The 13121-nt window shown below is 47.3% G+C and overlaps 1 protein-coding gene across 1 annotated transcript in view; it reads left to right on the forward strand.

Annotated features, from left to right (window-relative positions):
- The window catches only part of LOC309545588 (mitochondrial ornithine transporter 1-like), a 31893-nt gene extending 19071 nt beyond the window's left edge, over nucleotides 1-12822 (forward strand). Inside the window, exons 6-7 of the mRNA XM_082244820.1 lie at nucleotides 7575-7733; nucleotides 12573-12822. Of these exons, the coding sequence (XP_082100946.1) occupies nucleotides 7575-7733; nucleotides 12573-12697 (284 nt within the window). The 3' untranslated portion in view covers nucleotides 12698-12822. The remainder of the gene's footprint in view (nucleotides 1-7574; nucleotides 7734-12572) is intronic.
- Nucleotides 12823-13121: the final 299 nt, after the last annotated feature.

A 13121-nucleotide genomic window follows, 5' to 3' on the forward strand; every position in this document is an offset into this window, starting at 1 on the left:
CTCCTCACCTCGGCCGACAGCAAAGGGTCGGTCCGACAGAAGGAGAAAAAATTAACAAAACATGTGGTTTTAGTGGAATACAAAAACCGGGAGGTGGGAGGGAACCATCCCTTATACTCTGTGAGCAGAACCTAAGAGAAACTGTATAATAATAATCAGTAGAATTCAGGGAACCGGAGCTTCCAGCAGGAGCCCGCAGCATGAATCATTCAGGGCGATCAGGTCCAACTAATCGCCCCCCCCCCCCCCAAAGGTATAGTCCAGGTCCGTTGCGTGGGAACAAACAAGCGCCTGAACCATGGGGCTCTTGATAAAAGTCTTGTGACTGTCCGCCAAACCGGCAGACACTCCCCGGGTCACGGAGTACTCAGGGACCAGGGTCTTCCAAGAAACAGGAACCAGACCAGGAACATAGACAGTCCAATATTCATGGGGGGGGCCGCGGCTTGGCGTTGCCCCTCTGTGTAGATTTTGACCATAAGGGCGACAGCGGCCTTGAAGCATCCACTGGGGACCCCGGTGGGGATCTGGCTGGGGGGCTGTCTATGGATAGTATGCCCAGGAGGGCATCCTCCCCTTCATGGAAGCTGGTGAAAGAGTGGGACTTTCCCTTGAATGTGAAGGACAGTTTAAATGGGTATGACCAGCGATATTTGATTTGACGATTAATCAAATGAGTTAGCAGCGGTTTTAAAGATCGCTTTTTTTGTATAGTTGCCTGGGATATGTCCGCAAACAGTTGTATAGGATGGTCGAGCAGGGTGACATCGTGCAAGCTGCCACCATGACCTTTTCCTTAATTCTATAGAAATGGGGTTTCACGATGATGTCCCTAGGTAAGCCGTCAGAACGTGGTGCCGTCAGGGCCCGGTGAAAGCGATCCAGTTCCAGGTGATGTGGTGAAATATCCGGGATAAGATCAGTCATGAGTGTATGAATCGCAGGTTCCAGGTCATTTATCGATTCGGGGAGACCCCTGATCCTGAAATTATATCTATTTTCTAGATCTCATAAATACAATTTAAGTGCAACATGAGTGATGCTATAAATTTCAAGGAACAAAGTGACATGTGCCAAACATTAATAAACACAATCATAATAAAAACAATATGCAAAGTGTTCCAGTGAAAGAAAAACAGTCCAGATATGTGTAGAATAATATAATCCATGTATTCTAAATTTGAACAGATCCGTGATCTTTTATCAGTAGGGTGAAAGTTCTTCACAAACTTAAGCGCTCACATCAAAAGGAAACCGCACCCCATGTGAACGGAAGACAAGCAAAATTCCCACTCACCAGATACTGTTGATCCTCCTTGCCATACGGCAATAGGATCAATAAGGCTTTGTGGAGTTCCTTTGCCCCTGGTAAACGCTCCAATCGATCTTGCTATCCCCCTCACTGCCGACTCAAATACTCCTGACCGGTTGGTTCATGAGGAAAAAACAAGGAACGGAGAATGGACTCCACATAGTGTAAAAACGTATTGCCCCGTCACATGATCCTGGTATTGCTTTTTAGGTCTGGCAGTTCCGCACATTGTAAAAGTAATCCCAGCAGCTATATAGCTGCTGGGATTACTTTTACAGGCCACCTTTACCAATCAGGGAGCCCGGTAAGAATGCGACATTCGGCATCAGCTTCCCTGGACACAATGAGACGAACTGATGTTGTTTTTCCCTCTGTGTCACATCAGAAACTGGAAGCCAGTTGCTGGCTTGTGAAGCAGCAAATCAAACCAATCTCAGTTTTGATCTGCTGCTTTGGAGGCCAGAAAGGAGATCTGGGGTCTATTATGGCACTTTTCCACTGCAAGTACCGGCTCGTACCAGGTCGGCTCTACTCGGCCCTGCTTGGCCTGGTTTGCTTTTCCACTGCTGGTACTGCATGGTACGGTGTCGGAACGGTTCGGTACGGTATGGTATAGGTTTGCTTTTCCACTAAAGTAGTACTAAGTTAAGTGGGTGGGATAACAACGGGGTGGGTGGGATTCTCTGACCAATCAGTGGCTAGTAGTGACTGCATGCAAAGGATTGTGGGATATGGTACCAGTTTGGTACCTGTTGGAACCACAATCGAGTAGGTACTGTTTTTCAGGGCCGTACCGTTCGGTTCCATGCAGTGGAAAAGCAAACCTATACCGTACCGTACCGAACCGTTCCGACCCTATACCATGCGGTACCAGCAGTGGAAAAGCACAAAAGCAGGCCGAACTGGTACGGTTCCATGCAGTGGAAAAGCGCCATTAGATCCCAGATCTCTCCATAAAGATGTCCATCCCTTGTGATAGCATTAAAAGTGATCAAAAGAAAAAAAAAAAAAATAAAACATTTCTTTTAGGCACCCCATCCCCCCGTGCTCACGTTCAAAGACAAACGCACGGATTGGCTCCACACGCATACGTAAACGGCGATTGCAGCACACATGTGAGGTATCACTGCAAACATCCAAGCAAGAGCAATAGTTCCAGGACCAGACCTCCGGTGTAACTCAAAATTCATAACCTGTAAAGGCTTTTAAAGCATCTTCCATGGATAATTTGATGGACTGTAGTTTGTCGTCGTGCCACGGGCATGCACAATTTTAAAGTGTGACATGTTAGGTATCTATTTACTCTGCATAACTTTATCTTTTATATTCTATCAAGAAAATTGGGTATTTCATTGTGGTTGTGTTCACTGAAATTCATTAAAATGTATTTTTTTCCAAAAAATTAGCGTTTGACAAACTGCACAAATACTGTGTGACATGAAAAAAAATTGCAACACCCACCATTTTATTCTCTAGGGCCTGTGCTTATTAGGCTGGCCATACATTATATCATTTTCTTATTCGATTTCCTTTAGATTTACAGTCAACTGTGTAGTGAAAGGGCCTGCCTGATTGCATACAAATTTGAAAGTGTTTAGGTTTGACCTCATATTATATGGTTTTGGTAAATGTAAAGCAAAATTGTACAAGAAAAGTGTATAACGTATGGCCTATTGTTTGGGGGTTCTAAGTCATTTTCTAGCAAAGCAATGCAGATTTTTACAGGAAATGTCAGAATTGGCCTGGGGGGTCAAGTAGTTAAAGCGGAGTTCCACCCGCTCATCTGCTTCCTCCCCCCCTCCGGTGCCACATTTGACACCTTTCAGGGGGAAGGGGGGAACAGGTACCTGTTTTTGACAGGTACACTTCCGGGAGACAGCGGCGCGGCGTTGTCCCTCAGAAGTTCTGTCCTCCTTCTCCTTCCCCCACATCCGAGCAAAATAGAATGCGCAGGACGTTTCACGCATGTGCAGTAGGGAACCGGCTGTGAAGGCGAAAGGCTTTATTACCGTTTTATCATAAAATGATTGGCGGCGGCAGCACCTGACAGCCGATCTGAAAATTGGCTGGGGTGCTGACATCACGGGCTCCCTGGACAGGTAAGTGTCTATATATTAAAAGTCAGCAGCTACAGTATCTGTAGTTGCTGACTTTACTTTTTTTTTTTTTTTTTTAGCAGCTGGAACACCGCTTTAAAGTGACTCTCTCACTGCACTGCCCAATGCTGTAATCAGACTTGCAGTGGGGTGTCCTGAGTGTCAGAAGAGAGAGGTGCATTGGTAATTGTTCTCTAAAGCTGGCCATACAGGGACAGTAGTAGGTAGAATTCTATCTACTAAGCATGCCTACTCCTTATACTATGCAGTCATATAACACAGCAGGGTATGTAGATCATAAAGCTGGCTACACACTATAGAACGTTTATACAATTTTCTTGTACAACTTTCCTTTAGATTTACCAAAACTGTATAATATGAGGTCAAACCTAAATACTTTCAATTTGTATGCAGTCAGGCCAGCCCTTCCACTACATGGATGAAGGCAGGGCCAGACTTAGGTGTTCAGAAGCCCTGTGCAAGCTAATCTTGTGGCGCCCCCCCCCCATCCTTACCCCTCGCCCCCTGGCCACCTAAACATACACAAAGAGGAAGAAAATATTTGTAACAAATAATAGAGAGACGCAGAGGCTGCAGACATGGTATAGGAGATGCAGGGGCTGCAGGCATGGTGCAGGGGCTGCGGGCATGGTGCAGGAGATACAGGGGCTGCAGGCATGGTGCAGGAGATGCAGATGCTGCAGGAGATGCAGGGACTGCAGGCATGGTGCAGGAGATGCAGGGGCTGAGGGCATGGTACAGGAGATGCAGGGGCTGTGGGCATGATGCAGGGGCTGTGGGACATGCAGGGGCTGTGGGCATGGTGCGGGAGATGCAGGGGCTGCGGGCATGGTGCAGGAGATGCAAAGGCTACGGGCATGATGCAGGGGCTGCCGGCATGGTGCAGGAAATGCCAGGGATGCGGGCATGATGCAGGAGATGCAGGGGCTGCCGGCATGGTGCAGGAAATGCCAGGGCTGCGGGCATGGTGCGGGAGATGCAGGGGCTGCGGGCATGGTGCAGGAGATGCAAAGGCTACGGGCATGATGCAGGGGCTGCCGGCATGGTGCAGGAAATGCCAGGGATGCGGGCATGATGCAGGAGATGCAGGGGCTGTGGGCATGATGCAGGAGATGCAGTGGCCGTGGGCATTGTGCAGGAAATGCAGGGGCCTCGGCATGGTGCAGGAGATGCAGGGCTTTGGGCATGGTACATGCAGGGCTGAGGGCAGGGCACAGGAGAGGCAGTGTTGCGGGCATAGTACAGAAGATGCAGGGGCTGTGGGCATGGTGCAGAAGATGCAGGGGCTGCAGACATGGTACAGGAGATGCAGGGGCTGCGGGCATGGTGCAGGAGATGCAGAGGCCGCGGGCATGGTGCAGGAGATGCAGGGGCCACGGGCATGGTGCAGGAGATGCAGGGGCCACAGGCATGGTGCAGGAGATGCAGGGGCCATGGGCATGGTGCAGGAGATGCAGAGGCCGCGTGCATGGTGCAGGAGATACAGGGGCCGCAGGCATTGTGCAGGAGATGCAGGGGCTCCTGGCATGATGCAGGGCTGTGGGCATGGTACAGGAGAATGTTTTATCTGTATATTTAACTGGTCAAAAAGAGCTGACCTGTAAAACTGGATCTGCAGCATGGGAACTGGTGAAGTAGATTTTTGTCACAAAGTGGAATCTTCATTCCAAGAATAAACCTAACGGCAAGGTCATAGAAAGGCAATAGCACTGACTAGATCAGCCAACAAATACTAGATAGCAAGGTCCTGAAAAACAATCTGAATCATAGACAGACAGACAGGCAGACAGATTGCATTTTGTCACCAAGTGTCAAGCCTGGACGCCTCCATTCACACCTGATAAGAGCCTATTTCTGGTGAATTTGAAACTTTTTTTCAGTCCTATTAATCACTTGCAGACCGCCCAACGTACATATACTGCAACAGGCATCCGCTCTGTGCTGGATCACGTTCCTTGCATGTGATCTGCCACTTCTAGGTCTGGGGTGTGCGCGCCGCCGGTGACCCGCTCCTGCTGTGATCACACACAGGGGGAGCCCAGCGGCGGGTACCACGGACTCGATGTAAACAAGGCAGATCACCGTTCTGTCAATAGGGAAGGTATGGATCCTGTGTTCCTGCAATGTACCTAGTCAAAGCACCTCCCCCACGTAAAAAAGCACTGGCTAAGCACACAGTTAACCCTTTGATCACCCCTGATGTTAACCCCTTCCCAGCCAGTGTCATTAGTACAGTGACAGTGCATATTTTTTTAGCACTGATCACTGTAATAATGTCACTGGTCCCCAAATAGTGTCAGTGTCGGATTTGTCCACCGCAATATCACACTCCCGCTATAGGTCGCTGATCGCCGCCATTACTAGTAAAGAAAAAATTTAATTAAAAAAAAAATAAAAATATCCCATAGTTTGTAGACACTATAACTTTTGCGCAAACCAATCATGTTTTTTTTTTTTCACCCTAATGCATTCTATGTATTGAGATAAAAAACCTGTATGCAGAAGCCCCACTAATACTTCCCTGAGCCCATCTCTATCCAGTGATGTTGCAGGACTGTCTCAGCTGCCCAGGACCCCCCTCCTCAAATCAGGAGAGAGAGGGGATAGGGTCGGTCGCGGCTCTGTGGGGTCCCTGATGTAAGGGGGAACTCTGATGTAAGGGCAGACTTTGATGAGGGCCCTGATTTAACAGGGGGCTTTATATGGGGACCTTGATGTAAGGGGACTCTAATGGGGATCCTGATCTAAGGGGGTCTCTCATGGGGACCTTGAAATAAGTGGAGACTCTCATGGGAACCCTGACGTAAGGGGGGAACTCTCATGGGGACCTTGATGTAAGGGGGGACTCTCATGGGGACCCTGATGTAAGGGGAGACTCTCATGGGGACCCTGATGTAAGGGGGGGGGGCTCTTATTGTAACCCTGATGTAAGGGGGGGGCTCTCATAGGCACCCTGATGTAAGGGGGGGGGATCTCATGAAGACCCTGATGTAAGGGGGACTGTGATGTAAGAGCAGAGTTTTCTGAGGGCTGTGATGTAAGGGGGGGGGGGTTCCAATGGGAGCACTAATGTAAGGGCAGACTTTGATGAGGGCCCTGATGTAACAGGGGGCTTCTTATGGGGACTCTCATGGGGACCCTGATGTAAGGGGGGTCTCTCATGAGGACTCTGATTTAGGGGGCCTCTCATGGGGACGCTAATGTAAGTGGGGACTCTCATGAGGACCCTGATGTAAGGGGGTTTCTCATGAGGACCCTGATGTAAGTAAAGACTCTCATGGGGACCCTGATGTAAGGAGGGACTCATGGGGACCATGATGTAAGGGGGTGGGCTCTCATGGAAACTCTGACATAGGGGGGGAACTCTCATGGGGACCCTGATGTAAGGGGGGACTCTCATGGGGACCCTGATGTAAGGGGAAACTCTCATGGGGACCCTGATGTAAGGGGGGTGCTCATAGGAACCCTGATGTAAAGGGGGGTTCTCATGGGAACCCTGATGTAAGGGGAGGGGTTCTCATGGAAACCCTGATGTAAGGGGGGACTGTGATGTGATAAAAGTGTTTTCTGAAGGCTTTGATCTGGGGGGGGGGCTCTAATGGGGGCCCTTATGTAAGGGGGGACTCTGACGGGGACCCGGATGTAAGAGGAACTCTGATATAAGAGGGAGACTCTGATAGGATCAACTTTATTTGGAATTTCTTTGGTTTGTTTTTTTGAAGTTTTTTTCTCCATTCTAAACGAAATCCTGTTGATTAAAAAAACTGTAAAATGTATTCATTCATTTAAATTTGATTCTTTAATTGAAAAAAAATATTTTTTTTCGGCCTGTAAATATTTGTAAAATAATTGTTATATAGATGTGGCCCCTGTACTAAATAGTTTGGGGACCCTGGTATAGAATTTTTTTGTGGCACTCTGATCTCATACCACACAAATGGCACCAATAACATTGAAAGGCTCCATTCTCAGGATTCTTGCCCCTGCCTAAGACAAATGCCCCAGTTATATGTTGGTGACTGGCAAGCACACTTTAAGGACCGGCTCACAGTACAGACACTGGAAACAGAACACCCGACCCATTTTCTAATACGTGTACCTGCACAGAAATATATTATTTTTTACATTGTGACTTTCCATTCTAGGTCCAGTATCATTGATGATAAGCGGTGGATGCGGAGGATGTGCTCTGTGGCTTGTTATATATCCTTTAGACTGTATCAAGTCCAGGATCCAGGTCCTCTCCATCACAGGGAAGCAAGCCGGCTTCCTGGGAACATGTACAAGCATTGTGAAGAATGAAGGTATGTCTGCTTTTTAAAGCATACAATGGAGTGTTTACAACTGCAAAAATATGTACTGGATTTGTAGAATGTTGTTCTGAAGTTAGGAAGATTTTATCACTTTTTAAGCACCATGCACTGAACTTACAGTAATATAACCACAGTTCACTTATACACTATATTGTCAAAAGTATTGGGACGCCTGCCTTTACACACACATGAACTTTAATGACATCCCGGTCTTAGTCCCGGTTCATAATATTGCGATGCGGGAACACTGCGTATATACTGCGTGTTCCCGCATCGCATCCACAGAACAGGCAGTTCACACTGCCATATGCGATACACTGGGGGTGTCAATTCAAAGTTAATGACACCCCCAGATCAGATCGCATATCGCAGTGCGATCTGACAGTTCGCACATGAATCGGATCGCACTAGTGTGAACCACCATGCGATCCGATTCTGCTGCGGACCAAAAAAAGGGTCCTGTGCGAGTTCACTGCGATTGCGGTGCAAATTCAGCCATACAAACTGTATAGCTGAATTTGGACCGCACAGGAGCAGTGCGGTCCGAATCATATGCGATTTCTGTGATCGCTATAGTGTGAACCGGCACTTAGTCTTAGGAGCATGAAATTGTCCAAAATGCCTTGATATGCTGACACATTAAGAGTTCTCTTCACTGGAACTAAAGGGCCAAGCTCAACCCCTGAAAAACATCCCCACACCACAATCCCCCCTCCGCCAAATGATTTGGACCAGTGCACAAAGCAAGATTCATAAAGACATGGATGTGCGAGTTTGGGGTGGAGGAACGTGACTGGCCTGCACAGAGTCCTGACCTCAACCCGATAGAACACTTTTGGGATTAATTGGAGCACATAAGAAACACACACAGGACAGGACTGTGCCTTTGTAAACAAGGCAGAGTTCTGTTCTATCACCCGGGAAGTAATGGATTTACTTTCCTTGCAAAGCAGGGAGTGAAATTGATTACTTTGATAAATTGAGTACCTCATGAAGTCTGGTCGCAATAGAAGCGATATGGGTCTTAAAAAATTTGACTGGAAGGCCATCTTCACCAGGGGTCTTACCTGCCTGCATAGAGGCATTTGCAATTTGTATTTATTTTGGTGTGAGCAGAGTGTCCAGCCCCCCACGGGCCTCCTCAGAGAGTTCAGGGAACCGAATGGGTTCCAAGAAAGACTGTAGTTAGACTGGGGTATATCCGACCCTAGAGGAATACAAGTCTGCGTAATATGAGGCAAAATGGGAATTGATTTCCCAGGGTCAGATAGCAGACTCCCCGTATTATCTTTAATATTCGCCACATGTACAGATACTATCTGTTCTCCGGAGAGCCAGGCCATCAGGCGCCCGGTCTGCTCACCCTGCTCAAATACTCTTTGCCACCGATAAAGCATTTGTTTTTTAGCTGCCGAGACTCTAAGAAGTTGAACCTCCCTCAATGTCGCAGATAAATCTGTTCGTAGGCCCTCACTTCTATTCATTGTGTATTGAGCCTCCAGTGTCTGAGCCATAGCCTCAGCTCGAGCAAGGGAAGCCTAAGAAGACAAACGGGCCGAGCCAATGGCAGAATGGTATTGACCACGTATGAGCCTTCTTCCAGGATTCTCCCAGCGGTAAGCTGATGCCAAAGACAAAATAGCCGCTTCTACAATTGGCTCCACTCGTTCATCTGAAACCCAGTATTTGGAGAGTCTCCAAAGGTAGTCAGTCGGATTCACAGTAATCTGTAGACATAATAGAACAGGGGCATAATCCAAGACATCTCTTGGTAGGACAGACACCTCTCGCAGTTTAGTCAAAACAGTGCTGCTGACATATATGATATATAACAAAAACTATCAGCGCAAAAAAATATCAATAGTGAATGGTGCAATAATCAAATGATATAAAGACCGGCTGCACACACTAAAAGTGTCTAAGCCACACAATATAAACTAAATAAACCAAAAAGTAGTGTTGCGCCAGTTCTAGTCTCTTTTTAAGGTCATTGGAGAGCTGATTAAATTCGGGTGATTCCTTAAGTGGTTCTAATTTCTTTTTCAAGTCACTTATGCTAGCTTCCGTCAACGTCAGCTTCTTCCGTTTACGTTGCAGCAAAAAGTTCATTAGTTCATGCCCTTTCTGACTAAAGAAAATGAACCATTCCTTACAGGAATCTTCTCCTTCTAATCCGTCATTTGGGGGTTCATCCCACCTTAGAGGTCTGAGCGCAACACTACTTTTTGGTTTATTTAGCTGACATATATGAGATCAATTTGTGACAGAGCTGTATATGTGGCAGAGTTGTACATATTTCCATCAATAAGACCAAACTTGGCAGCCCAATGGGAGAGCGGGGAGTCTGTGGCCACATCTGGAGTCAACTTGTCAACACTGGGGCATGGGACCATGTTGAAATCCCCAGCCAAGATGACCGCAGCAGTAGAATAAGCGGCTATCAGCCGTATCACTTTAGTGAGGAGAGCAGCCGTTGCCGGTGGAGGAATATACAGGCCCACTAGTACTATTGGCAGATTGTCTATGTATTACCAGAAATACACCCTCGGGATCCAGATGCAGGTCCAGAAGAACAAAAGGCAGAGTTTTAACCCTTCTGGCATGTGTGGTATAGGTGGCGTGATAATAATGTCCTACCCAAGACTTAAGGCTAAGTATTCTACTCCCAACCAAGTGTGTTTCTTGAAAAATGCAGATATCTGGGCTGTATTTTTAATAAAGTTAAAAACCAAGGCATGCTTAATTTTGGAGTTTAACCCCTGGACATTCCAGGAGATTAGTGTAAGGGGGGCCATAGTGATAGGGTAAAGAATAGTAGACATATCTGTGAGTCTGCATTCAGATCTCCAAGGACAACCAAAAGAAGGGATTGGTGACAGGGCAAGCTAAGCTGGCCCCACCAGCAACACCTCCCAATAACATATATTAGGCATTCCTTCTAAAACCAGACTAAAGTTACCCCCAACTCCGTCCCTCCCTGTTCATCCATTCCAACTCTAATGCACTTGGATCCCCAAGTGGCACATCCAGCGAGTAGATCCCCAAGGGGGGGTCCAACATAGCAGCCAGTCACAGGAGAGTTCGATGTAGGTAGGATAAACCGACAGGAGATCTTGTCTGGCTCCAGCAGCTTCAGGTGAGTAGGGTGACCGTTTAACAATGAGCCAGGATATGCGGACGCTCAGTGGTCAAGGAGAACAATGACATCTGTATTAACTGGAATGGGTATAGGTACAACCAGCTTCGAAGCAATCCACAGCTCAATATGTGATAAACGAATATCAGAAATGTGCAGGTAGTCCTGGCCAGGCTCAGTTTAAGAAGAAAAATAAACAGCATAGCAGTACTCACAGAGAGTCTTCTGGTGGGACAGCAGGAGAAACCAATGTCACTGGTGGAGCAGAGTATTGATCCATTGAGCAGCCTCCTCAGGAGAAGTAACGAACCTAACCGCCTCTCCGTAACCCCCCCCCGCAGGCGAGCAGGGAACAACGTGCTGTACTTAACTTCTCCAGTGCGGAGGGACTGTTTAACAGAATCAAAGGATTAGCAAAGCTTCTGAGTGTCCACAGAGAAGTCTGGGAAAAACATAAGCCGTACAGTTTCATGGCGGATAACATCTTTTTTCTGGGCCTCTCTGAGAACCAGGTCATGGTCTCTGAAATTTAACAGCCTGAAAATAAAGGTGTGGGGTGGCGCCCCTGGCGTTCCACGGGTAGGTGGCATCCTGTGGGCTCGTTCAACTACAAAGAAGGATGAAAAGGCCACCTGGGGGAAGAGGATACGCAGGAGCCGCTCAGTAAAGGCCGAAGGATCAGCGCCTTCCATTCCTTCTGGTAGGCCGAAAATGCGGAGATTGTTGCGCCGATTGCGATTTTCGGCATCTTCAGGCCTGGACTCAAGATGTTTCACCCATACCTGAAGAGAGTGCAGGTTGGCTGTGTGGTCCCTCACTGAGTCTCCTGTGTCACCAATGTGGTGCTCGACCTCCATTAGCGGATGCCTGATCCTATCAATTTCCTTCCGAACGAGGCCCACCTCCAGCTGCAGGGAGTCAATTTTTGTGGTGAGCACGGTCTGACAGCCCTTGATTGTCTACATCAAGGCCGAAAAGTTAGCCTGCTCCGTAAGGGATGGATCCGAGTTTGCAGTCTGCGTCGCCATGTTGGAAGCTGCTGCCATGTGGACGGCCGTTCCGCAGGCCTTAGCCGCCGTATATACCTGTCGACGGGGTTCGGATTGATGTCTCCCCCATGTCATCATTGACTGAGGGGTACGGGGGGACTCGTGGGCAGGATCAGGTGTGTGCAGAATGGGTATACAGGATAGTTTCCCCCTCCTGGGCTGCAGAGCTCCTCTCCTAGATGTCTAGCCCGGTCGCCATCTTGGTCACGCCCCCTCTTGTATTGGTATTTGGCTGTGTGGTTGCAGTTGATCTTTATAATTGTTGATGACAAAAACTGACAATACCCTGGAATCCAGGTTTGAATGAGGTTAAAGTCCTTGTCGGTGCCCTGTTTAAAGCCCATGCAAGTCATAAGCACACAACCGTCAACGGAGCCAACAGCTTGCCAGGTTAAAATCCAATCTTCTTTATTGAAAATTATGTTGGCGTAAAATACCAGGAACAAAACTGTTGACACATTTCAGCCCTTGCAGGTCTTAGACTAAGGATAGGCTGAAATGCGTCAGCTATTGTGTTCCTGGTATTTTACGCCAGCAAGAAGATTGTATTTTAACGTGTCATGCTGCTGGCTTCTTTGACTGTCATGTATACTTATCATTTTTGATGATTTGCTGCCAATTTATCAAATCTGTTTTTACTTATAGGATTCCTGGCATTATACTCGGGACTGAAGCCTACACTGATCCGTGCTTTTCCAGCCAATGGTGTCCTCTTCCTGGCTTATGAGTACAGCAGAAAACTGATGATGCAGCAGGCTGAGTCCTATTGATCTCCAGCTCACATTGTCTGGGAGGATTGGTCGTATCTCAGGGTTAGGTGGCAATACTACACACTACAAATGGAATGTTAATTGTGAGTGAGCATTGGACTTATTACAATGTCTCAGATAAGAGAGAGATTTTTCTGTCTAATGTTAGCTGTAACGCATTATGTTACAAATCTTCAGTATTTGTCAAAAAAAACAATCGCCAAGAAGTTCCTTGCAACAAGACAGACATCTACATTCTATTCTGTTATATCAACAGAAGAATTTGTGCCAGTACCTTATCCAAATCACTCTTTTGTAAATGGTTTCAATTGTTTTAGGTTTTGAAGCAATCTATAGTTTCCAGTGTATGGGAAGCTTTTTGATGCTGTTTAATGTGATATGCGATGCTTTCAGATGCTAACACTCCACCTGGCTAAGCCCTGCA

Source organism: Pelophylax lessonae, assembly GCF_965119305.1.
Source record: "Pelophylax lessonae genome assembly, chromosome: 2".
NCBI classification, from domain to species: domain Eukaryota; kingdom Metazoa; phylum Chordata; class Amphibia; order Anura; family Ranidae; genus Pelophylax; species Pelophylax lessonae.